General features: G+C 43.3%; 1 protein-coding gene across 11 annotated transcripts in view; it reads right to left on the reverse strand.

The window, feature by feature from the left end:
- The window catches only part of ppfia2 (PTPRF interacting protein alpha 2), a 153,424-nt gene that overhangs the window by 73,924 nt on the left and 51,882 nt on the right, over positions 1–27,618 (reverse strand). Inside the window, exon 1 of one of the 11 annotated variants that reach the window (XM_068717264.1) lies at positions 17,529–18,042. The exons of 8 other annotated variants lie outside the window; for them this stretch is intronic. In XM_068717264.1, the coding sequence (XP_068573365.1) occupies positions 17,529–17,609 (81 nt within the window). In that variant the 5' untranslated portion in view covers positions 17,610–18,042. Of the gene's footprint in view, positions 1–16,577; positions 16,591–17,528; positions 18,043–27,618 lie in introns of those variants that run through there. 2 more of the 11 variants (XM_068717269.1, XM_068717267.1) reach the window with 2 other exon arrangements.

Raw genomic sequence — 27,618 nt, forward strand, 5'->3', positions numbered from 1 at the left:
CATACTGAACAGTAACATGCCAGCAGAAATATGCTCTGTTAGAGGGCAAACAGGAGAAGTGCTGGTTGTAGCTGTGTGTAGCTGTGTGTATCTGTGTGTATCTGTGTGTAGCTGTGTGTAGCTGTGTGTATCTGTGTGTATCTGTGTGTAGCTGTGTGTATCTGTGTGTATCTGTGTGTAGCTGTGTGTATCTGTGTGTAGCTGTGTGTATCTGTGTGTAGCTGTGTGTAGCTGTGTGTATCTGTGTGTATCTGTGTGTAGCTGTGTGTATCTGTGTGTAGCTGTGTGTAGCTGTGTGTAGCTGTGTGTATCTGTGTGTGTCTGTGTGTACCTGTGTGTATCTGTGTGTATCTGTGTGTAACTGTGTGTAGCTGTGTGTACCTGTGTGTATCTGTGTGTATCTGTGTGTAACTGTGTGTATCTGTGTGTATCTGTGTGTAGCTGTGTGTATCTGTGTGTAGCTGTGTGTATCTGTGTGTGTCTGTGTGTATCTGTGTGTATCTGTGTGTAGCTGTGTGTATCTGTGTGTAGCTGTGTGTAGCTGTGTGTGTATCTGTGTGTATCTGTGTGTAGCTGTGTGTAGCTGTGTGTATCTGTGTGTATCTGTGCCTGTTGTTCCTCAACAAACAGCATGCAGAGAGATAACAATAATGTGGGAGGCATCAGATTAAAAGTATAATTTTGTACACAGACTATTAGAAATATTTGATACCTCTTATGACACATTGGGCCTCATGGAGGAAGCAGTTTAGGAACAAAATTCTTGTTATTTTTCTTATTTTGTTATTTTTCTTAAAAAACGTTATGGGATTTTCTTCTCTTTGGAAAATACACAAATTGTTTGTCCAACACAATGAAACTTGAGAATTTGAGGTACATAAAAAAAACAAAAAACCTGACTATCATATAATCAAGTGTTTATAATAATTGGGTGACTAAATGTGTGGGCTACAGAAATACTATTAGTCCATTGATCCAAATTAAGACGATACAAACCCTTGGATGATACTGCATGTGTTCATCTTCTGAATGGCTCTTTGATTTTCCTTTAACGTCAGTACTGACGCTCTAGAAAATCACACGTTTACTTTGTTTAACTTTATTCCACAATCGAGTTCGATTTCACTACTGCTGAAATTATATTTTGTCCAGCATTTTTTTTTTTTAGGGGCATCTCTCCAATTCTTGGTTATGTGCCAGAGTATTTCCACACAGCACAACACCTGTCCTTATATAGTGTTGACACGCCTCCGATGTATGAGTCATCATTTAGCACACCTGAGTGACTTCAAAGAAAACACGATGTACATTTAAGAGAATGTTCCTACATGAGGCTCATTGCCTTTGGAAGTACATTTAAAAAGTACTGATTATGTATTAATGTATTACTTGCAGTTTAGAGTCTCTTCAAACGTGGTGTTAATAGTCTGCCCGAAAGCCCCTAAAATGGCTAAATTACACTTTCTTCAATGCTACTACAACTAAAGATGGTGCCATTCTCTGAGCTGAAATGCCAAAAGAGTATGGAAATTGAAACAAAAACTTTTCTGCAGCATTTGTGCTTCGGTCCAAAGACCGAAACCACAAAATGGTTAAAAATACAAATAAAAAAATTAAAAAAAAGTTTGATTTAGCCAGAGACTGTGTCAAGGCAATATTCTCTTTTTCTCCTTGAGTACAGGACTATTCAGTTATGCAACCAAACAAATCTGATAACGTTCCTTTTATTCGCTCCCACGGAGTTTTTATGAAGACTAACAGAGAGCAAAAAGACAAACGGCGTCAAATTGAAGGGCTTAAAAAAAATAAATAAATTGCGCTGGAAAAACTAGGTGCAGCATGTGTGACAAGGCGTACGCCAAGCATGAAATCTGCATTACACGAGGATAAAGTAATCGTTGCCGCCACAAAAGTGTGAAATCTCATCAGGGACGGAATACAGGCAGTAAAACACACACACACACGCACGCACACACACACACACACACACACACACACACACACACCGAGAGGTGAAAAAGATAGGAGTTCAATGACAGCAGACTGAAATGCCTGTGACAGACAACAGGGCTCAGTGCTCCAGTCAAACTCTGCTTTTAAGAGAAGAGTGACAGACACCTGTGAGCAGAAGAGCTCTCCACCCAACACAGAAGTTATGAGAGACGGATGTGAGACGTGCTCAAGGAAAAATATTTCTTAATGAGCCAGTTACTCTCATGTTAAAAAAAAAAACAAGAATATTCTGAATGTGGAATCTTACAAAAAATAAACTAAGTGAGAACTGTTTTTAACCTCGCCGGGGATACCTTTTTGCTACTGAAGCAGGTATTGATCACTATCGGCCCCTAATGGCCTCTTAAGTGGTGTGTAGAGTTATTGAGGGTGTAAAAAAAAAAAAAAGTCAATAAAATGTGTTTTCCAAAAATTGTAAATTACCGCAAAGACAAAAAGTCCTAGAGCATGCAGTAATAAATTACCACAAAAAAAATATGAGGTAGACGGGTCCAGTAGTATTCAAGATTAGTTACACAGAAGCACGCACACACACAAGTTAATTGAATTAATCTTGCAGTATTATGTTGTCCTTCATTTCTACAAAGAAACTGTGGAAATCGACTGTAATTAAAGAGTACAAAGTGCATGAATTTACGCAGTTAATTGCAGTATGACAGGAATGTGCGACGGAGTGGCTGTAACATTGGCACACTGGGGCTTTGTGGGTGAGAAAGAAGAGACACGCTGTGGGTGCAGATAACTAGACAGAGGTGGTGGACGGCTGAGGATGGAGCTCTGGAAACCCAAGTCTGCATTCAGATCCCATCTCACTCAACGCTCGAGTAGCTTGTCGATCACCTCTTCAAAATCAGACCATGTCAGCTGCGACACACCCAGGAGCTCTTCCTCTCCTCTTTTTTTCTCGCATGAGCGGATGAGCCGTAGCATTGCCGCTAAATCAGTTCTTGCATTTAAAAAAAAAGAAAAAAGGAATGCTTTTACACGGCGTTAAGGGCTTTGATGATGAAAGTAGCTTAAGTTGTCAGACATGCACACGGTGCCCGAAAATCCATCTTAAATCTCACCTCTTTTTTTTCCCCAAACAAATCTTGTTTTCCATTAAATCTGCCCACGACGCAAGGTAATGCCACTGTTTTTAAGAAACCTATGCTACGATCACTCGACTGAAGAAAACCGATAGAAGTGAGAGAAGTCATCTCGCCCCAATAATCCCATTTTCTTACTTATTTTAAGAATAAAATATCTCAATTTGTGCTCACTCGATCGCTCCCAAACACAGCAGGGCACTCACTTGAAAATACATAAAAAAAAAAAACACATGGAGGTCAGATACAGAACACTCAACTCACCGTTCCCATGGCACACTAAAAGCCTGGCCATTAATGCCTGTACACACTACGTACACTTCAACCGCCTGCTCACAGAAGATTTATGCGCTGAGAGGTACGGGAGGTTGACGCAACAGACGTTTGGGCGCTTTTAAGTGGGAGCACTTGTGTAAACATGACCATGAATAATCCATTAGACTCAGACAGACAACAACATGTCTGCATCAGGTCCCTCGTTTGTTGAGCCCTAATGAGCTAGAACATGTCACGTGACCAGGTTCAGTGTAGTAGCACATCAAGGAAAAGACATATTTTAGTGTTTTTTACAAATTTACTTAAGTTACTCCTATCTGGCAATGTCATTTTTGGATTTCTGTTCATTCTAATTTAAAAATATGCAACAAAAATGAATATTTCTAGTTATAATCTTTAACTGTCTTGCCTAGAAAGTGATCGACTTGATGTAGTTAGTGGTTTAAACCACGATTCTCAGGTTTATACTATATATTGCTATTTTTTTTTTTTTTTTTTACATTCCCCCTGATGCAAATTCAAAAAATTGCACAGGAATGTAGGACTGTTTTTGTTTTGTTGATTGTCATGTTTTTATTTGGGCAGCGATTAGGCTACATCATTTCACTACAAATATTAATTGCGTAACCCTGTGTTGCATAACGACAATAAATTATCCTGGAATCTTCCTAAAAATGTGAGAAAACTACATATTTTCTTGTAGGAAACATGAAATATGTATCTTGGCATACCGGTTTATCTTTGCTGGCTAACTGATGGTCATGCAATAGTTTTATTTCAAATTTTTAAGCCAAAATCTACATTTCTTCTGCTGCTGCTGTCAGGCATTTGACCTCTGCTGCGATACTACAAGGATTTCCTCACAAGCATCCAGGTGGAACGCATGATCTGATGTGAATGTTAACATACCTGAGCCTAATGCGTTAATAATTTACAGCATTCTTTAAAATAATACACTGACCTTATGGTTTGTGCTGCATTATTCAAGGTTTTAGAAGAAATAGGGACACATGTGGGCTTTGAATCACTACTGCGTGTCAGGGCATCTCTCTCTCTCTCTCTCTCTCTCTCTCTCACATACATATATATATATATATATATATATATATATATATATATATATATATATATATATATATATATATATATATATTAATCCTTCATCTCAGCAGCAATAATGTGGTTCAGGCACAACTGCCCTCTACATACTGCTCTCTAACACCATTATTTCAGGGAACTGCAGAACATTTTTTTTGTTTCAAATATACATCTAATCGTCATCTGTTGTCCTCTCCGTTACCATTACCAGCGCAGCTCAAAGTAGATCACACGTAGATGCTAAGCTATGGCTAAGCTATTCCCGGGGCCGGGGGACGGCCTCCTGGTTTTGTGAATAATCAACCGTGTTGCATTCAAATCCCAGTTGTAATAAGTTGTGGCCTCCAGATGTATTGTGTTTCCACGGGCATGGGGATGAAATCAGCGAATGTGCATCGCAAGCTACATCAAAACATAACCAACGCCTGCATAAAAAAAAACATAAAAACTACAATCTCAACCTGCCTGTTGAATGTATCCCAAAACAAACACATATTAATAAATGTATATATGTATTTTTTGGGTCTCTGGCTGGCTCCCCATCTCTCCTCATCGTGTTGCTCCTTCCATATCTCTCGATCTCGCGCTCCCTTACACAAGCCTGCCGGTTTGTTTTTAGCACATGTTGCTCGCAGCATCGTGGCAGAAAACACCCACATGTTGAGGAACATCCTGAACCTTCTACTCCTCCAAGCAAGACTAAAAATGTTTTGGATTTTCCCCTCAGTGAAAAACTTCAGCAGATCATGGCTTTAAAACTTTTAACAAAAACAACTCTGGAAGGAAACTGCTTAGCCCGGCTTCATCTGTCAATAATATGCTAATTTCACCATCTGTAATCAGTGTCAGATGGATTCATTTAAGCCAAAACAGTGTCAAATCTGTGTAATCAATATCCCTAGTATGTACAGCTCCCTGATCATATCTTTGTCCAATAGAGGATAATGAGACACTGTGTTGAATCATGGTTCGAGGTGATTATTACAGTAATAGAAAATATAGTTTTTTTCCTTGTTAAAGCATTTTGTTCCTGTCCGTGATAAACGGTTGTGTGGAGAGCTGCTCTTCTCTCACACTAATCTCCGACTTTCCCTCTAAACCTCCCCCGTCTTTCATTCCAGACACCCATGGGTGTGGCAAAAACCGCTTCCACCAGCACAGAGTCGAGACGAGCCACAGTCACCGTCTCCTCGGCAACCGGGGGGTGGGGGGGGGGGGGGGGGGATGCTGAGGTCTTTGTGGGGCGCGCACACTGCCTCTGCCGCGTGTTAAAGTGATAGCCGTGTAGCAGGTGGACTGGAAAGGCCTGCAGGGGCCACGGGGGCCTGGTCAGAGCCATGCCATGCCGGGCTAGCTGTCAGCTCACATTAGCACAGATCACAGGGCTAACGCCAGTCGGTGGCCTGCTTTGTGTCGGCATCAGGCGTATTACGGAGGCAGAGACAGCAGGCATGACCGCTTCTGGAAGTCTGGGGTCCTGAGATTCCCAGCGTTTATTTAAAAGAACCCTCCAGAAAAATGACATTCTATAAATTTCACTGTAATTTATGTCCCAAAAAGAATGCATTGGATCGATTGCTGCGTTAGAATTTATCTGAATGCATATTGTTAATTCATAGCTCACGGTTTAATAATCTCTCAGCGTTTCCGAGCAGATTTTCTTCACTATCGGGCTCTTTTTTTTTTTTTATCCTGAACACCTGCATGCGTTCAACAGAAAGTCTAGCGCTTGACCGCACACTTCACCTTCAGCGCGGCGGCGAGCGTTTCGACCAACCCAGAAGTCTGCCAACGTTGTGCTCGCCGCCGTCAAGACATTTAAAAAGCGACTCTCGGGCTAAACTGCCAAAACTACCGATAGAGGAGCTCAATGGCTGCAGCCTGCAGCGTGTGATCAACCTTCTGAATACAAAGAGGCTCTTTAATGGAGGCAGAGAGAGGCACTTCACAACGACGAGGGTCAGACGCTTTTCAGTTCATTATAGAAATAACTGATAGAGCTGACTGTCTGTACAGTATGTGAGTGTGTGTGTGTGTGTGTGTGTGTGTGGTGGTGCCTGGACTGTTTAAGGAGAGGCACTGTCATTTATGACCCAACTCAAAAATATAGCAAACACATTTAAGGGACATATCCACTAAAGCCATCTTGATAAACATAGACTGATATGCCAACATTAGCCTATTATTTACAGCAGGGAGCAGGAGTTGTTAGCAGCATCTGGGAAACTACATGTGGGTTTCTGCCTCTGTTACAGACTCGGCCCTGCGAGGCATGCTATAATGACCGAGCAACTGAACGAAACATGTTGTTATTAGCATGTTATGGAAGCTCGGGTGAAAATCAGGGATCACAATGGCAGAACCAGCAGCGTGCTTTCATAGCCGTCAATGCAATTAGATTAAAAGAAAGCAGGAGCAAACATCAAAATGGTAAAAGAGATGATCGCTTGTCCTCGCTACAAAAAAAAAAGAGACGGTAGCCGATCCAATCTGTCTCTCAATACCTCTCCATGATAATTGCTGTGCCCCTGGTAAACTATCTCAGCACCTCCCTAGTGTCTGCCAGTCCTCTTCTATCTTATTACCAGCTGAGATATTATACACTTTCATTAAAAAAATCCTGAATGACGAGAGCCTCCCAGCTCACCTGCAGGGCTTCAGGTGCAAATTATCTTCTTGGGGGGGGGGGGGGGAAGGAAAGAAGAAAAAAAGAAGTTCTCGGCTCCAAAAGTTTGGGCTGGAGCTCAATGCCGGAGAGAGTGAAAGCACAGCGGGTGAGTGTTCCTACAGCAAGCCAGCGGAGAGGACAGCTGTGGAGATCTCAGATAATTAAGTTCTCTGCTGGCTTCCTACACACAGATGCTCCCCGGTAGTCCTCTGTGAACAAGGCTTTTATGGGAAAACATTAGGTGCTGAGGTGGTGTCGTCTCAGCGGGGGGGGGGGGGGGGGGGGGTCTGTGTCGCTGCCGGATGAAACCATGCAGTTCATCCCATGCGAACCTGCGAGCGGATGTATTGATTTTTGGGGGTTTCATTACTACAGCGCATGATGGGAGGACGGCGGTAGCAACAGCGGGAACACAGACCTGTGGGCCACAGCAGCTGCTAGTCTAACTAACAGGCGGTTTGTGTGAACAGAACACACACACACACACACACACACACACACACACACACACACAAACACACACACACACACACACACGCGATGAGGACTCGGATATAAAAATGCAGACGTACGTAAACCGTGACCACAGTCCCTCCGCGGCCCTGGTAGCTTTACAACCCGGTTGTTTTATAGACCCAACGGAGTTGCCTTTACACTCTGCTTTCTCCTTTGTGTGACATACACACAAATCAATGGTCATCACTCAGTTCACAATATCACCAGCCTGAGGCTATTAAGTAGGAATGTATGCCGCGAAAAGGAAAACCGTTATCTTGTGTTGACTTGGTTATGGATGCTGGGGGGTCAGAGGCCAGGCAAAGTGTAACGGCCATGCATTGACTTCCTTTCTTTGAGAGGGGTTTCACTTTCTGGGGCATGTCTTGCTAATTAAGTGCACTGTCTCTCATTTGTCTATTGACTGCGAGGCAGCAGGTTTAAATCTATGCTAAAGGTCACAGCAGGGGGGAATGGAGAGCTACAACATGATAAGCAAGGAAGACGACCACTCGGGTAGCAACGTTGTGAAAATATGAAGAACTACAAACTTAGAAGAACTACATTTTTAACAAGCCAAGCCATTTTTGGAAACCATTCCAGATTAAAAGAGAAATAAAAAAAGAGGATACAAATGATTGCTGTTAGGTCTTCATAGCCTGGTCTTGCCATATTAAAAGCACACACACACACACACACACACACACACACACAAATAAAGACAAACTCTGACACACACACACACAAACAGAAGGGGAGCCGCAGTAAAAGAGGAGGCAGCCAAAGCTGGTGTAATTGAACATAGCAAAAGATTTTATTGCCACTGCATTATTCACAAAGGCCACTGCGTACTGTATCGCCTCATGTGAATTGACTGCGGGGGGAAACATAATGTTGCAAGGAGACAGTGTGGGTGAGGCGGTTTTTAAAGTCTAACACAGCATGCTGCAGAGAGGCTCGGGACGAATGAATTCACCCTGACAGCATGTTTAAAAACACAGCCTCCAAATGGACGGTTTATTGGCCTTTAATCAAACCGGCACAGTGATGGGTCGCTGAAACAAAACGGAGATGCTCAAGAGAGAAGGAGTGGGGGGTCACGAGACAAAGAGACAGAGACGTGGGGTTAATGGCGGCATGTGTGCGAGATATACAAGGAGCGCCTTATGGAACGGCTACTACAGTTTCAGCACCACGGACAGTGAAATGTCATCCTGCCAGATGGAGAGAAAGCTGCAAATCAGCCAAGTCTAAGAAAGAGCACGTATGGATGAACACATGAATGGAATAAGACACTTTCATAGTCACTTAAGCAAAAAGCTGCAAAGTAAGTGCGAGGATAAAAATGACACAGTTACTGACTTTTACTCTGATTACGATAAAAGCTGAGAGTCATCTTTAACCTGACAGCCACAGTGCTGCCGGCCCTCTGCCTACACTGTCTGAATACCAAAGGACCCCACAGACAACAGGGCACTAACAATAAGGCTGCTACTTTATTCCTAAGTGGAACTATTGGCAAACTGTTTGTTTGAATTAAAAAGACAAGACATATTACAATCTACCTTGACTGTGGACCATGGACTGTGTGCCAGAAGTGGACGTAGTAAACAAGACGTCTTCATGGTGTGTGGACTACGGTTGACAAGCCTCGAGTTTTGCATTTTTTTTGGGGGGGAAATAGAAGTGACACAGTGCAACGGAAAGCTTAATAAGACATTTTTAGGCGATTGATATGTTGATAGAAGAGAGATCCTCACACTTGGATCTAGATCGGAGCGGTGGATATCCTGCATTAGACCACTAATATGTTACAATTAACTTCCATTAACGGAAAACACGATGAAACTCACAGACCGAAGCAACGGTCTTAGGGCGAAGAAAGAAAAAACAACATACCACCACCTCCCAACTGCAGGACAATGAGAGGATGGGAACACTATATGTATGTGTCGTCTGTGCAAGTGTGTGTGTGGTTGTACACCGTTTCCAATGTCGATTGGTTAACGGGTCAATTGGTGTCAGAGTATTGGATCTGCAGGGAAAGGGACACAATGCCAATGGCTGAATGAGTCTCTAGTGAGGTGGTCAGCACTGAGGTAGGTCTGGTTTTTATCACCAGCCATGATTCATTGCTCTACTATATCTCCCTCTCTCGATCTTTTCCCGCTAACCCAAACCAGCCAGTATATGAACTCAGAAAGTTTTCTTGAGGCTCTATTTGTTCTGATAAAAATGTATTTTTTCTTTGATCCACTTTAACATCTTTGAAGACCCCCGGGAACCTCAGAGATTGATGTCACTCTCGCTGTCAAATAAATGGCTAACAAGTCAGCCATTTGACCAAACGCACACGAAGTATACAGATTCATCCTGCTTTGATTTCACCCCTGCAAGAGAAACATGATAAATTCCCCTCTTTTGTATTCTGTCAAGCCTTTCAAGTCCACATTGTTGGATGAATGAGATCAGACTGCTGCAGGAAACCAGGCAAAGGGTTACACCATAATTGCATCAATGAAGAGAGGTTGTCGGCACACTAGAGTCTATTGAAGTGAGTGGCTTGGCTTGTGTGCGCAACCTACTCCACTTTAAAATCTCTGTGGGATCTGTGCTGTGTGTGTGTGTGTGTGTACCAGCTCTGTACCCTATTAGTTATGATTCGGTATATGAGCCAACACTGGCTGCCACTACACCAGGAGATTAATTAAGATGTGTGACAAAGAGTATAATACATTTGCATTCTCACATTAAAGGATACAGCTGGAAATATTCTACATTTTTGTTTGTGTCAACAAATCCCATAAAAAAAACAACTAAAAACCAAGAATGAGTCCTTCATTACTTTTTGATTTTTTTTTCTACTCCATCTGTGGCACTTAGCCCGAAGCATTTTTGTTCCCTCCTGAAGACACAAATCTCAAAAATGGGTCACGAAAAATGATTTTTAGCAAATGTTACTGGTAAATAGTGCCGTTATTGAGGAGTATTTCTGGTAGCAGGATGGTAAACGTAGGATCAAGCATTATTGTGTCGGTTTTGGTCTTTTCGTGGGATTTGTTGACTGCTGAACGGGCAGCTAGCAAACAAACGGTGCTAACAGCGCAAAGAATGGCGACAGTGATGACAGAGCTAACAGTGTTAACATGGAGGGGGGAACTGTATCTTTACCACTATATCTTTACACTGCAAATAGTTGCTCGCTGCTCTATTTATGCTCCGTTTTTCCAATTTAGCACCTTGGAGTATTAAGTCCATCCAGGATCCTTTTTGTGACTTTTACCAACCAATAGAACTGAATTTGGAGCAGCTTCCCCAAACAATTCACAAACACTTTTTTTTTCTCTATATAATATATTAATATCATGAATTCCAGTAAGAGTAAATTTAGTATGGGAATCTCAGAAATGCCCTGTTCATGGACATCTCTGCTAATTACCGCTTGGTAGCTGTTGCTTATGAAATTTGATGACTTACTACATTGTTAAGCATTGCTGGCAGCACGCTCTACAAAGCAACCGGTTAGTTTCAGGTATTAAGAGTAGAAAAAGGTTCGATTTTGTTGACTTTAAAAATGTTCAGAGGTTTGTGGCTTGATGATTTGTAAAAATGTATTTCTTATTGTTTGATTTTGTATTCATTCCTGGAGGGATTGAACCGAGCTGCTGCCCACGAGGCACAGGCTTTACAGTAACGCGTACACATCACCGGTACACAAATAGACAGTCTTCTATTCCATCTCTCCCTTGTTCACACATACTAACACACAACGACACACACACACAAATATACACACACACACACACACACACACACACAGGGGCCTCTTGCTTTCGAAAGCTCACTCATCCTTTTAATCGGTGTGGAATCCATCAAAGTGGGTCAAACTCCCTTCCCCATCTGCCCCGGCCAGATTTTAAATGCACGAGGCCTGATTAAAAAAAAAAGACCAAGAAAATAGGGCAAACGCCTCCAACACACACGTATACGCAGCACTCAGGAGACCGGCAGCAGGAACACACACCGAGGGGAGGACTGGGTGTCGGCGAGGATGTCGGGGGGGGGGGGGGGGGGGGGGGGCATCTGTAAGTAATTACCGCCTGTGCCAGTGTAACAAATAAAAGGTCAAGCAGTTCGACTTCAATCTGGAAGCCGTGTATCAATTTGCCGTTTTTCCGCTCATTTGCATACGGCCACCTTTAGTTGTCCCATCAACCGTCCCTGAACACATGACACAGAGAGGGCGGGGCCCGCGAGGAGGGGGGAGGAGTGTGTGTGTGTGTGTGTGTGTGTGTGTGTGTGACAGGGGTAAGACAGATGTGGGTATAAGCTTGCAGCTGGATGTATCAAAGTGTGTGCGTACATGTCGATGTGTCCGTTTGAGTGACAAGAGTGCGTTTCTGTGCGGTTCACGCCTCGGCGTCTTTTTGTTGTTTTCTTTGTTTCTTTGCAGTCGTGTGTGTGTCGTCGTGGATTCGTTATTCAAATCGGAGTTGAAATAGTCCCGCTGATCAGTTAGACGCGCAGCTTGCAGCGGTGGAATAAAAGCTCTCACAAAAGCTTCCACGTGTTTCCGTCCGGATCAAGCCGCTGTCATGTGACGAGTTGAGTAACCGCAGTGTGTGCTTTGATGGAGAGATCATCACGGGGGGGCGGGATGCTGCATTTAGCCCATCATCATGCTGCACAAATGGGGATTTCCAAGATTAAGCGTTGACATGCAGTAGGCAGTGAGAGGTCACTAATACAGTAAGTTGAGCAGAGACGACAGGAAAGGCTTTAAAATGGCTGCAATTCAATCATTCGACTAACTATCATGTTTATTTTTACCGATCAATATGTTGATTTGTTTCTTAATTAAATATGTGGTCCATAACATAAATCACAATTTCCTGAAGCCAAAGATGACATATTCGAATGTTTGGTCAGTCCAAAACCTCAACACATCTGGTTTAATATTGAGACTAAGACCAGTAGAAACCAGTGATCTTTTTGGCATTTTTGCTTAACAATAAAAATTACTGATTGTCAAATGTAATTTTTTCAAATGACTGGTTAATCAAGCAATTGTTTCAGCTCTATTTGTTCTCTAAAATGTTTTAAATCAGTGAAAAATGCTCATTACCGGTCCTCGGACCAAAACCCAAATGTATTGGATTTACAATGATAGAAAACAGAGAAAAGAATAAAATCCTCACATTTGAGATCAAACAAACAAACATCTTCCATGTTTGTTTGATAAATGACCTAAAATATGAATGGATTCTCAATTTGTTGTAAAAACCTTTTTACGCCAGATTTCTACAACAGCCCGAGGTCACAAAAAAAAAAAATAAACTCCCTCACTGACAAAAAGCTAGAAAGCTAATTTCCAATTCCACGAGAGAATAAACACCAAGATAGACTGTAGACAGCCGAGGCATCGCCATGATGACACACCTCTGGGTGCAGAACAAATAGGTGCTCACTTGTCATTCAAACTGCCGTCTGGTGTCACCTGATGACTTATCCTGTCTGGCAGGCCTTCCTTGCTCTAAAGAGCCCGATTGGGTCCGGGGAAAGTGCTCAGCTGTGGGCGTGAAGGTGCGAGAGTGTGTGTGATTTATGCATGTGAAGACGCAGCGCTGAATAAGAGGCCCTGTGCCCTTCCCGGCACTCGGCTTCGAGCGGCGTTCAACAGGAGCTCATCCCGAATGTCCCCGTGTAGCACTAGGCTAAATGAGAAGTAGCACTTTTTTTTTTTTTAATCAGCGTGCGCAGCCTTGTCATCCGTCTTTTTTTCTGTCGAGCCTCGAATGCAAACTCTCAGTCAGGCTGTCAGGAGGGAGGGCCGGACGGACGAGGCGCGGCTTTAACGGTTTGATTAAGTGGGGGTTGGCCTCGGCTGTGTACAAACAAGAGCACGGAGGACAGAATGGACAAATCCAAATCTTTAGCCAGAGTCCCCCCCCCCCCAGCGCTGCAATAAACTTCCCAAATGCCAGTTAACTGCAACAGAGAGGATTACTGTGAAGGAGAGCTGTGAGAAGCAGCTCATGTCCTTCCTCTCCACTCAGCCCAGCAGCCAGAGGGACGAGTGAAACCGATCTGACAATCCGTCTGAAAGTTTGGCTGCCAACTTCGGCGCGACTTTGCCCCGGCGCTGATCAGATTAGGTAGTCGGTGTTACTTCATCCTTGTTATCCAATTTCTTTCAATTAACTGTTCCGTGTGAGCCGTTTCGCTGTGACAACACCTTCCTCTGCTAGAGGCCGCATGTGCCGTGTGGGGAAAACGACGCATTTTAGACAAAGAGAGGCCTTCATGGCAAAAGACACAGCAGCTGAAGAGGCTAATCACATGCAGCGTTAATTCGACGACCAAGGACAAATACTGGGCAACAATTACATCTCATTTCTCAGGTAGCTCAACCCTGACAAACGATTTGAGGTTATTATTGGATGGGAACGATGGGGTATTAACTGCAAGGACGTGGACAAAGTGACGTGGGTTGAACTGAACTTTAAAAAAAATAAAAGGGATAAATCATTGATCACCGCTTTCTACAAGCAACCGTCGGTCTCTGGAGTCTGACTCACAACACCAGATTCTAAGAGTTTGAACATTTACACAAAAACTTTTACGCTCAATGAGCGGATTTTCCTTAAAGTTCAAAACCCAGAACTGCATTCATCTCAGCGGAAAATTGCCCAGGGAGCAGAAACACCGTTTCTCAAATTGCCTCTTGAAGTGTTGCTTGATAAAGACATCACATGGACTTCTCTTGTTTTTAGAATGGCTTTTTTTCTGGGGGCATCCAGCACATCTCTTGGTTCACATCAAAGGGACTCAAGGTTAAGACTCTGCTGTGAACCCACTAACATGGTCCAGTGGGCTCAGAGCGCAGCCAGCAAACCTCTCCCATGGGAGGGATGTCACTGGACGTCGCTCCGTCAGATACACAAAGAAAAGCCACTGACGGAGGCATCCATGCCATAATGTACAACAACTTGCCGCATGCCTCCTTGTCACCTTTTTAAAATGCAGAAACAGCACTTCAAAGAAGTTTCAGACTATTTTTTTTTGGCAATGTCTGTCCACCACTTGTTAGGGATTAGGAGTGAAATTACAAGAAATCGACTGGATGAATTGCCATGCGTGGATGAATTCACCCCTCGGGGTAAATTGTAATGCTTTTGGTGGTCTCTTTGAGGTGCAGTGTGTAGGATTTGGCGGCATCTAGAGGTGAGAATGCAACCAACTAAAACTTCTCCCGTGTGCCAAGCATGTAGCGGAACTACTACAGTGGCTGCCGCGAAAACACAAACAGGCCTATCTAGAGCCTGCGTTTGGTTTGGTTTGTCCGTCCTGGGCTACTGTAGAAACACGGCAGCGGTTCTGTGAAGAAGAACAGCTCCGTATGACCGATATAAACGGCTCATCTTAAGGTCATCGAAAACACAGCAAATCTTATTTTCAGGAGATTATACACTAAAAAAACAAACATAATTAATATTATCTTCCATTTCTGCCAATATGCCTCAGCTGTACTTTGTGTTTAGGGCTAATCACCAAATGTTTCCATGCTGACGCACTAAAATAAGTTGGAGAACATGAACACAAAATACAAACGCACAATATTAGCGTTCATGTTCACTATAAGGGTGCCTTCATAAGGGGTGAACTGTGTCTGTTAGCAACACATTGTTAGCTCCAGATACAGGTAGATGGATGCATTATATGGTAACAAGAGGTTTGATGCTTTTTGGTGTCTATCTTTTTAAATAGAGCAAATTATATCAAAGGTACAGATGATGTAATGTAAAAAAAAAAACACTCCTCAGTCTGCTATTATTTTTCTCCACACCCCTGTGGAATTATCTTCCGACCCACTTGGGGGTCCAGGCAGCCCCGGGTTGAGGACCACTGAGAGCTTCTAGCACGGCTGTAGACGTTCAGCCGTCTTCAGGTTTGTCATTGAGGAGATATCGACTGACAGTCTTTAGACACAGCTAAGCAAACCCCGACACTTCTGGGTGCATGTTTGCAGAGCCTGGCAGTGAATACTAAAGGAACTCAATAACTCCATCACCCTGATGGAGCTGCTGAGGCTTCACCTACTTTGCAATTTAATTCAATTTGCCCCGGCCGATTTGTAATTGCAAACTGGGAAGGGCAATCTGATAAAAATGAATATCATTAGGAGTTGGTAAACAATCTGACAGGGTGTTAAAAAAAAAAAAACGGCTGAACTGAGAAAGCGCCGATTTGGCGTGACTCAATGTAGTGATGCATGCTTATTACCTCGACGAGCGCGATAGATCTCAAGTCACCTCAAGGGTGGAAGAAAATGAATTGTGATTTATGTGTATCGAAGCAGCCCGATGTCGACTTTTCTGTTTTATGGGGATTTCCTGGAACTATAATCTGTGAGCCAGGGCGCCTTTGATTCTGTGATATAATCAGAGGAGCTTCTTCCAACAGGTACGAGCCCTCGGGGAGCCCTTTCTTCACTAATGATTTGACATGAAAAGGCAAAGACTGGTTTTATGACGCCCCAGACAAACACCGAAGGGGGGGGGGGGGGGGGGGGGAGACAATCTTCAAATGCGAAAGTCACTGTGCAGTTTGGATGGAGGACGAACATGATATTGGAGGAAGTGATTCAAGAGGCAGAGATAATGACATTGTGCCTTATTGGGCTCTGCAGCCCCTGGCCTTCTTTCCTGTCGTCTAAAATATCAACGCAATGGCAAAACAAATTTGTGTGTGTGTGTGTGTGTGTGGGGGGGGGGGGGGGGGGGGGGGGGGGGCTCAAAGTTATAAGACGGGATGAGACACCCTGCTCTGCTGCTGGCCCATGATGTGATAAGACTGATGAGGCAGGTGTATCGCCGCATAAACATCTTATCTCAGCTCCCATCAGCACTTGTGCTCACTTGAAAAAGCGACCCACAAACCCCTTTCCTCTCCTCGCCAGTAAATCACGCTGACTGCACCTGGATGCAAACAAAAATGAAACCATCATCACCTTTCTTTCCAGCAGGTTCTTGAACAATCTCACTCAGTTGCTCAAACATTTCCTTCTTTTCTTCCTTCCACCCACAGCAAAAAATTTAAAATAAAAAACAAAGAGAAAAGTGCTGGCTTGGTTACAAGAGTCATGTGGAACACACTCGATCAATATCAACTGACGCCGCTTCATTGCCATGCATGGGCACTCTGGGAAGAGCTGAAAATATGCAAGCGTAGCCTACAGTGATCAATGTAGGGCACGATGTGCACATGTTGTCCTCACTTCTCTTCAGAAACAGGAGGAATAATAAAACTAGATCACAATTCAAATATAGATACACACAGGGGTGAGATTCAGTGGGCTGAGCTTGAATAATTGAACATCATTATACAGTATGAAGATGAACTCTGAATTCGCACGATTTTACTCTCGCATGTTTTATTTAACGAGCTGAAGTGTGAAACCATTAAAATTCTTCTTCTATTCGGTCCTCTGGGATCTTAAAGTGAGGAGAAATATATAAAAAGCAGAGTCCCTTCCTGTAGTTCTTGATTAATGAGTGCACATACAGTATACATCCACTTTGCTTTTGCTTACAAGACATTGTGAAAGAACTATATGATCTTTCTAAAAAAAAAAGAAGGGGAAAACAGCAGTGGCCCTGCATTGCAAAACCGATGCAAGACACGGGAGACTGAGGGAGTCATTCTGCACGTGCAGGTAAAGGAAACACCCAAAACTCACTGGCTCTGCTTTCACACCTTTAAATGTGCCACAATAAAAGCAAACAGCAAAAAAACTGACCGGGGGAAATAAAACACAAAAACACCAGCATGAACAGAAGAAGCAGCTGAGTTATGATGACAGACAGAAACAAAACACACAGTTAACTTGCCTGGAATGTGTAAAACCTGGTCCCATTCGGTGGGTGCACCTTTGGGGAGTTGGTCCCCGTACTCATGTCTGCGAAAATCATAATCCCTTTGATGGGCAAACAATCCACAGCTGATCCGTTATTCTTATTATTCTTATTATTTATATCAGCCAAACGTAGTGTGCTTCGCGAAAAAAAAGAAGAAAAAAAACGACCCCGAGGCGAGCGCTCGGATCAGCCCCTGACCCGATGCTGCGCTCCCGGCATCAGACGGTGGAGAGCTCCGGTAAAATGAGCAACGCTCCGGGTGAAAAGAGATCCGCGGAAAAAAAACAAAAAACAATAAGGCAACTCTCCGGTCTTCTTTGCACGTTCCACCCCCCCTGCCTTCTCGCGTGCAGACGTCTAGTCTGCGTGTCCTTCAAGCGATTCGGCCGGAGAGTAAAACCCGCGGAGAGACAGCGGCTCCATGATGTCCCGACGCCCGCTGCAAGCAGCTCTGGCAGCGGCTCGGATGGGTCCGTCTGCGCGCGGATTATCGCCTCCCTCCTCCTCTCGCTTCGCCAATAATCAGTCGGAGCATCACGACGCGGCTCAGCCAACAACACGCCGGGTGCCTCGAGACGCACATTCGCTCCGTTTTTTTACACTGTAGAAAAATGCTCTTTCTTTAACTCACGTCACGTTCTTTATTGACAACAGATGAGAATACACACGTTTCAGTGAAGTGGGATTATTTATGACAAAGCACACACAAATCAACAATAAAACAAAAAGGAATACCTTGACATTAGACTTATTTTTTTTTAGTAAAGACACTCTTTGCATTGGGAAAGTACCGTTACTACCTGCTACTGCTGTACGTCTATTCTGCTTTAGTGGATTACTAAATGATTTGTATGTTGTCATCGATTTTTTTTTGCAGTGTAGTTACGTTTTGATTGGAGGAGACATGCTAGAACGTTAACTGTGGAACAAGATGAGAAGTTATCAAAAACACATTGTGTGGAAGATGCTCTTGTGTATCCACTCTTAGTGCAAATCCTCTGTAGTTGAGTAAATATAGGTCACAAGATGAAAGATTATATATATTTTTTACGGTTTAGATATGATCGAACAATGTTGGTATTTGAGACAAATTCAACTTCATTCTTTGTTTTGTTTCTTTTCATATCTGTCCGTCTCTCTCAAATGCACAGAGAAGTCTTCTTTCCTCCAGCAGATTTCAGGCTACCATCCATTAATCAAGCTTTCTCTAAAAGCCCCCCCCTCTCTCTGGCTGTTGCTTTTTTAGAAGCATTTCCACAGATCTGCCATGTTCCCATGCAGTAGGCCTATATTGATTCTTTTTCTTTTTTTTGCCGACGCACTTAAAAGGTTTCTATGAAATACTACTTCAACCGATTGACACCAAGCAGCTTTTATAGGCCATTTTACATGAAATAAAAGCACTTCAACAGACTTCCAACCAGTCTGACAGGGACTGACGCGTCTCCACTTTTCATCCAATTTCCTCTCATCAAGTGGCCTTTTCATGAGAGTAATCCACATTGGCTGAATAATTTTAATCCAATTCTCTGTCCAAGCCACCAAGAATATTCTTCTTTTTGTTAAATTAAATTAAATTATTTTCTTTGTTCCATTAAACTGGGTGCCGGCATTCAAGTTAACATCTCGAAGAGGTGGAGTGCAATAATTGGATCAAAAAGCAAAGTATTTAGCTTTTCTACATCTAGTTTAGTCGCTATAGGAATGACCCAAGCAGTTCGTGCCGCGGTGCGATTTGGCATCGTTAGACACAGCTCAGTGAGCTCCATCAAGCGGAGTGGGTTGAACTCGCAGCTCGCCTCGCACTCTTCGGAGGGATTTGGGATTGTGGGAGACTTCAAAGTATTTGCTCTTTACATCGCAGGTTAACAGCATTTGGAGGTGTGGAGCAGCGGATCCCATTAACCAGACTGAGCTCAGGCCGCTCACACTGACTGCACTATAAAACCAAGTATTCACTGTGGACTCACGCACACGTGTGACGATAAGGTAAGAGGCCAGGAACAATGGGATGTATTAATTAAAAGGAAAGGACTCAAAATGTGTCAGCATTCATCTTTTCTTTTTTTCCTGTATATCTCCCAGAGAAATGCATGCTGGGAACTGAATTGCTACCCACGATGGTGCCAGGAGAGAGCCAGGCAGAGACGCTCCAGATGTGGTCCAAAGTACAGGCATCTGATTGGTTGAAGTGTGGAGGCAGCTCAGTGGGCAGCAAAGGGTGGCTTCAGCCTCGTCAGCAGAAAATGTTCAATGACGTTTTTCTTTTTTTTTTTTTTACATCCCCATGTACAATATATTCTTCTTCCTTTCTGCACATGGCAACGACTGAATGGTTAGGTTGGGGAGAGATCCTGGTTCTGGCCAATAAGTTCAAGGTATGACACTTGGTAAACAGAAAACATGGTGGTTACAGTTAATAAAAAACATGAACTTGTATCGTACGAAAATCCTCCAATATGGATGGATGGATGAGATTCCTGGGATACTGACCTCACCAACTGATAATTGATTTTTGCACAGAAGAGGATAGAAACCAATGGAACGGTAAGAAAAATACATTCAGACACTATTCTAACAGTACTTTAATTCAATGTCCGTTGCACATTTTAATACCTTTAAATTGATAAATATGGGGTTATGGAGCCAATTTGATCTTTCCTAAATAATACTCAAAATGTGTTCTATAGTGACAGACGTCCTTTTAAGTCAAAAACATAATTTATGGTTTTCTCAACATCTTACCAAAAGAGTATCAATACCAGACATGTAAGGAGCTAAAACTTCCAAATACACTGCTGCGTTCCATCAAGGAAATCAATGTGTCGCACCGATAATGATGTTCACTTTAAAAGAAGAACATTGCTATCGTTATACTGGGACAAATTGGAGGTATTATTATGAGTTTCAAAAGAATAAAAAGATAAAGCGCCAACACTTTAGCCTGTATTGCACAACGAAACATTCTCTCCTGTATGAACATTTTTCGGCTACTTTGCGTCCTCCTAACAATCTGTGCGTATCCCGCTGCAGCATCACGACAGAGCAGGACTGAGGACGAGCAGGATCTGTGCCATCGGGGGGGGGGGGGGGGGGGGGGGGACTAAGCCCTCCTGCACATCAGTCACATAAAGGGACCGGCCTGTGTGCTGCAGTGCACTGGACTCTGACGTCATGGTACAGATGTGCAGTGGGCGTGGCTTAGTGCTTCCGGGTGCTCATTGGCTTGGAGCCTCTCAATCCTCTGATCGACGCCACTCTTTGTCTTTCAGCATGTCCAAAGCTGCCGAAGCGTCGCAGACGGAGAATCACATTTGAGTCACGAGACCGATACAGTTAAAGAACGGCCTTTCAATTCATTAAAGCGGGTTATTGTCGAACAAATTAAACCGCATACTTGAATTTTTGATCAAAGTCGGGTATTAAAAAAAAAAAAAAAAAAATTATATTTCTAATTAATATTTCATCAAAGTGCTTATTCGCATGGTCCCAGTGAGGCAGTTTGTGCCAGCGCAGAGACTGTGTTCATTAAAGCAACACCTGAGAGTGCCCATGTGCTTTCATGCAGGCCTGCACGTCTCCTCACATGCATCCCCCCCCCCCATCCAAATCCCTTAAGAAGAAACACACACACAGTCCTTTTTCATCAATCAAAGAGCTCAAATAAATTGATTTTTGGTTTGAAAGCCTGTGTTTGATCAGTCCGTGCTCCTAATCTACGACGCCTGCTACAGCCTTCGACAGGTAGATGGGACAGTATAGCAGCGCTGATGCATAGATCGGGGGATTTGAGAAGCGTCCGTGTTTTTAAAAAAAAAAAAAAAAAATTTGTGGTGGGATTGTGTGATGCTGCTCAGAGAGGTCTTGTTAAGGAGAGACAAGAATTCCCCCTATGCTGTCGAGCGAGAACACATTTAACACTTAGCAATGACCCTTAGCAGTAATAAAACGGGAGTATGAGGCCACACATGACGGCTACCACGGCTGTGACCTGAGGATGTGTATGTAAATCACACATTTTCCATTACCCTGCATGTGTGTGTGTGTGTGTGTGTGTGTGTGTGTGTGTTTGTGTGCGACAAACACACTTTGTAAGCTTTGCTGCGAGGCTGTATGGTCAAACAAACCACTTAAACTGCAAATGAGCTGCAAACAAGGAGCAGAAGAGTAACGTTTTGCGCATTCGTAAAGAGGATTTGGCCGTCGCCATCGCAAGACTAAACCGGTGCAGAGCACCGAAGAGATGGGCCGGCATTAACCAAAAGTGGCAGACTTCTGCGGCCTTGAATACATTCTTTTTTATGTTTTAAAAATGCAAATCATATTGCACCAACATAACATTACTGAAACAAGGTCTCTCTTTTTGTTTTGGTTTTTTTTTAGTGGTGAACACAACAGAAACGTCAAATTAATTAGACACATGAAATACTGGGGACAAATGAGATGACAGAAAGCAATTATTGTGTGAACGAGTTATGAAGAAGCTGTGCTCCTGACACGCAGACAAAAAAAAAATACAAACGTGGAACCCGAACTGTCAAATGGAACAAAAGCTGGGAGGGAAATATGGCAGTATATTTTAAGTTACCATGAGGAACTTTTAACTGGTTATGAAACAGTCTCAATGTAATACCGATGCCTCTATATGACCTTCAGAAGTTATTTCTATTCATCGGTGCAACCAGGTCCAGCAAAATCGGAGGAAATCATGCAGGTTCACGCAGACGGACCCAGTTCCGGCTTCGCTGCCGTCTGCGACCTGCAGTCGGAGCTTCAGCTGCTTCGACCACAACCAGGACTGCTCAGGGCAGACGGTCAGACCCTGCTGCAGTATTTGGGAGGTTTTTGTAAAAGGGACTCTGGTGCTCGGAAACACGACTGCAAAATCCAAAAACAAACCTTGTGTAAGATGACACATTGCCTCAAAAATAGCTTTCATTGTCTCTCTACTTGAATAGAAATAGTGAAGCTCATTGAACAACCTTTCATGGAACTACGGCCGCAACTAATGACTATTCCCATCACTAATTAACCCGTCGTTATTCTACTACAGTTGATTGATCAATTAGCTCACAAAACGTCCAATTACAAGTCCCCAGATCAGATGACTGCGTCAAATTGCTCGTTTTGTTCGGCAAACACTACACAACGCAAATACATTTAATTTACAAAGATGAGATTAATTAAAGGCATACCAGCTGTTAATTAATTTTCTGTCAATCAACCAAACGTTAAATGAAATTTAGCAGTAAACAGAACCTCTAATCACATAAAAAGAATGGGTGCAATATTCACCGGACATCTTCTTTATGACACGGCTCATGAAACGCACTAAGAATAGGTCGATAACACACGGCACTGATTTAATGTCGCGCCGCTGTTGTCTTCTATCACAGGTTGCCGTAAATAGCGCAGCTCCAGAGGCAGCTCTCCCCTTGCTTTGACTCCACATGTGACACGCGGCGCATGGTGAATCACTGTGGGACCGCAGGATTGGGGAGATGGTGGCATGTTAGAATTAGCATGCTCTGTTGACAGCATGCCTGGCACACACGGTGTCGACCGCACACACACACACACACACACACACACACACACACACACACGCGCGCACGCTCTTAACAAGAGACACGGCGAAGCGGTGTTGTCATGTGCTGTAGTGCCGACTGTATTGCAGAGCTCCCCAAAGAGCGCCACTGTCAGCCGAAGCAAGTGGCAAATCTGCAGCCGTCCTCTGGGTGTGGAGTCAGATTACAGAGGGAGAGACAAGGATGTACGAGCATCAAGAATCCGCTTCACTGTGTCTCCACACACTTGTGAAGAAATAGGACATTTTTCAGGACAAATCACTGAAGAAAAGTGTTCGGATTGTCCTGAAAGTTTTGTTAAGAATGCTTGTGGTTCTCTTTTTCCCCATCCTCGATGCAACTTTGTGTATTACAGTTCAGTCTCCAGCTGAAGGGCCCCTCCAGGGGTCCACCACACTGCCACCTTCCATTATCACACTTGCCGCTGCCTAATTGGGTCTTTCTCTGCTGCCATGCTCTGCACCAAATTCCACCGGCTGTTATTAGCATCAAGAATATAAATGTTTGGTGTTTCTTTCTTTTTTTTCACAAATTCTGTAACTGCCACATCCCTACTACCAGAATACTAATTTCTTTAAGTGCTCTTAAACACAATTGAGCTTTTGATTGCTATTGGGATTCTTTTTTAATTGCTTTTGCTTTGATCATTAGAGAATGGCACCTAATTCAAACGTCTCGACTGGTTTGTTGTAATATCTGCCAGCTCGAGGATCTCGCAAGATTAGCAAGCAACACCAGGCCCTCCGGATCTGCAGGTGTCGGATCCGCGAGGAGGCTTTCTCGGAAAACGGGGGTCTGAAGCAGAGCAGCAGTGGAGGCATTTTGATCGGGTCAACAGTTATGTGTGGGCAGACAGGCCTTAATGGACGCTGCCCCGGTCCTGTCACTGCTGGAACATTAGAGAGCTGTTGTCAGGGGCCATAGTGGGAGTGAACGTACGTGTGTGTGTGTGTGTGTGTGTGTGTGTGTGTGTGTGTGTGTGTGTGTGTGTGTGTGTGTGTGTGTGAGGGGGGGGGGGGACATCAAGCAGTCGATAAGACGTGACTCAAGGGACAAAATGTTGGAGCAGAGACAATAGAGGAGGGCAGCTTTTCAGCAGGCATTCAAAAAAGCCTCGCCTAACAGTCGCATTGTCTGTAATTCAATACGATAATCGATTGTTTTGCAACTTGCGTATATATATATATATATGATTTTGGAGCGGTATCTGTAAATATGTTCCTGTAACATTTCAAATTCTACTTTCTATGACTTTAACCTGTTGTGCTATTGCAGAATACGGTGTTGACGATCATTAGAAACGCCCCAGTGACTCACAAGAATGTACAAAAAAAAATATCTGCTTATGGATGAGGGAAAAATGCTCTGCCCTGAGGCCACAGAGTCCACAGTACAGCACACACAGTGGGAGAACAGCAGGAGGTGGATGCTGGCACGCTGCTTATGGAGAGAAGTATAGCCGTTTGCTGCATATGCAGATTTGTGAAAATAAAGTTCAGCAACTGAACTTAATATCTACACACACACAAACACTAGAGACCTCGTACATCAGCGGCTTCGAATAGCAGTGAGGTCAGCCAGTAAGGGACTCAACTGCATACAGTCTGCTGACCCATTAACAAAATCGGATTTCTGCTCTTAGATTTTGCTTTGATAGACTATTTCACAGATGTTTATTTCCTGTGGAAGTGAATGACATAATGCCCTTCTCTTGAAACGGTCTATATAGAGATGTGTTGAATTTTTGGACTTGAGAACACTTCGCTAAACTCTGTTGTTTTGGCAGAGCGGCAGCAGTTAACTCTCCGTTATGGTCACATACCGATTAGAGTTGGCTGAACATGAATTTAAAAGGCGCCTTATGCGGTTTTTGATCACTAGTAGCGCCAAAGGAGCTACGTTTCTACGAGCAATCTAATGTTTTGTTTGCATCTCTTTCACGTAGGGGAGCATGTGGTCCCACAAATCAAAAGTCCTGCCCACGGTCTCACACTATTCCACTGATGGACAGCTAGCAGCGACACGCCACGGAAAGTAGAAAGGCTCGAGGCAAAATACACAAAAGAAGAAGCTCACATGCATGGATGTAAATGATGCAGATCTCACTTTGTTAAAAAATATGTCAGCTTTGCATATTTCTTAAGAGGAAGGACATGCATTCAACGGGTTTTTTGGGGCATTAAAGACTCTGTATACGTCATTCGGAGCATTAATAAAGCAGCAAACAATCATCGAGCTGTTAGCTGCTAGCACTGTTAGCTTCTAGCACTGTTAGCTGCTAGCACTGTTAGCTTCTAGCACTGTTAGTTGCTAGCACTGTTAGCTGCTAGCCGCTGGCTCAGCCGTCGTCACGTTCGGAGCTGCGTGTGCGCTCTGAATTCCTATAGAGCTCCTTTAAAGATACACACAATGCTTTTTGGTGAATAGCAGAACTATAACTCTATTGCCACATTTTAAAGATTTTGAATGGTGTTAAACTTTAAAGCTAACACTTCCTCTATATCCCTTTTATCTTTCCACTTTAGCTCCCTCTCCCACACCTCCTCTGAATGCATCTTTCATGTTCTAGCCCTCTGAGTCCGCTGCCTTTTGTCTATGTGGTCATTTCAAAGCTCCGACTCATGCAGTCTTTTCGGTTGCCGTGCGATTTCTTCCGAGCAATAGGCGGATGATGAAATCCGAGGGACCATTATTTTCCATTTTTGAGCCGCAAGATTTCAAAGCAAGTTGTGTAAGACATCAGCTCCACGAGGAAGAAAGGAGGAGATCGATTCATTTTAGTTACTGAGGCGGTCGAACTCATTGTACTGCTTGCCACCCTCTGGAAATTCCAAGTCCTCTTAACAGTCAAGATGTTTTCAACAAAGCTGTACAGGAAGCTGAAACAGCCTTTGACATTTTTTTTTTCCTTTGAAGTTAGTCCCAAAGAGCAGATTTTGTCAGTTGGTTGTCATTTGAAAATGCCGTTCTGCTATACAGTATTGTAAATATAAAAACAGGAAATGGGGCTCCTGACTTGAGTGCAGGAAGGACTGAGGTTTCACCGTTGAGGTTGACTGAACTCTTTGATCCCACTTCAACATTACTGTCAGACGATGCCAAAGAAGAGCTAAACGTCTCGACCATACACTTTCCAATTTTCGTCCACTCCTTGGGTTTCTAAACCCCCTTTTAAAGCTCCACCTTTTCATGCAGTAAGCCCACATTTTATGTAGAGTTCAAACAACAGAATTAGCTTTTTAAAATCCTAGAAACTATGGATACAATGGATGTGTTGTATATGTGTAAAATTCAGGAAGTGGGTTCAACTGTGACGCTTAAGGTGCATTTAAATGAGATCATGATTATTTCCCCACAAACCTCTTGTTGAGTATTACAAATAACAATGTATGTGAAAATGTTTTACTGATAGAAAAGCTGTTTGTTTGATATTAAAATCCAGTGCACAAAACAAGTTTAATGTTTAATATGTTAAAAACAAAATGCTGTTGGAGAATCCGCTCTTGTTTCATATCAAAAGATGTCTGTTTTTCGCCTTGGCCCAATCATACCTCATACTGTATATTTAGCTCTCTCCACACTACCACCGGTGACAGATATTTGTTTACTCATACATGAAATAACACAGACAGAGCCGATTCCAGGATGCTCTTGGAGAGTCCATCGGGAAAGTAATCAAACCCGGAGCGAGCGGAGAGAGCGGCGAGGCAGGTTTTCAATCATCCCCGGGCGAACTAGTGTTGCATTACGACCATGTGGCTTTCGGCTGTCGCGATCGCGCGCGCTCGTGTGCTCAGCAGTTCTGAAGAAACATGCTGACTCGGGTATATGAGCTGCCAATCATTATTTTCAGCGTAGTTATTCATGTGAATACACTGACTGCTGTTTTCTTTAAGGAAAAAGAAGCCGAGGAAGTCGAATCTCTGGATCTGGAGCTTCTTTCTCCTCTTGTGCTCTGCACACGAACGTTAACCTGCACATAGATCAATAACTATCTGAAAATGTTAATTAGAAAGTCCTACTGTATCTATAAGAGTAAATAAAAGACAGTGAAGTTAAGTGGTTATGTTTAAAGAACCGTCAGAAGGTGCTGCGGCTGACTGTTAGCATCTTTATCACAGGAAACATTGTCTGCACAGTTCATTGCATTTTGTACTGGAGAATACATAACATGTTAACACGAGAGAAGGAGGACGTCTTAATGTGCTTTTTTAAGCACCACAACACTCTCTATGATAATAATAAAAAAAAAAGTCATACATTATGGCTGAGTCACAAAATGAAGAGCTTCAATGCGAAACCGCCCACATCTCTTTCTTGCAAGTTGGCTGTGCATTCTTATTAGAATGTCCTGAAGCACAAACATCTTCGTAACCACACAGAGAAACCCTAAAACTACATCTAACTGACTGACGTGTGTCTAAATAATACAACCTTTAAGTCACATACTCTGAAAAAATGTTTTCGGCAAATGT

The sequence above is a fragment of the Cebidichthys violaceus genome, unplaced genomic scaffold (genome assembly GCF_023349555.1).
Source record: "Cebidichthys violaceus isolate CVI_PGR_0920_01 unplaced genomic scaffold, fCebVio1.0.p SCAF_21, whole genome shotgun sequence".
Lineage (NCBI taxonomy): Eukaryota > Metazoa > Chordata > Actinopteri > Perciformes > Stichaeidae > Cebidichthys > Cebidichthys violaceus.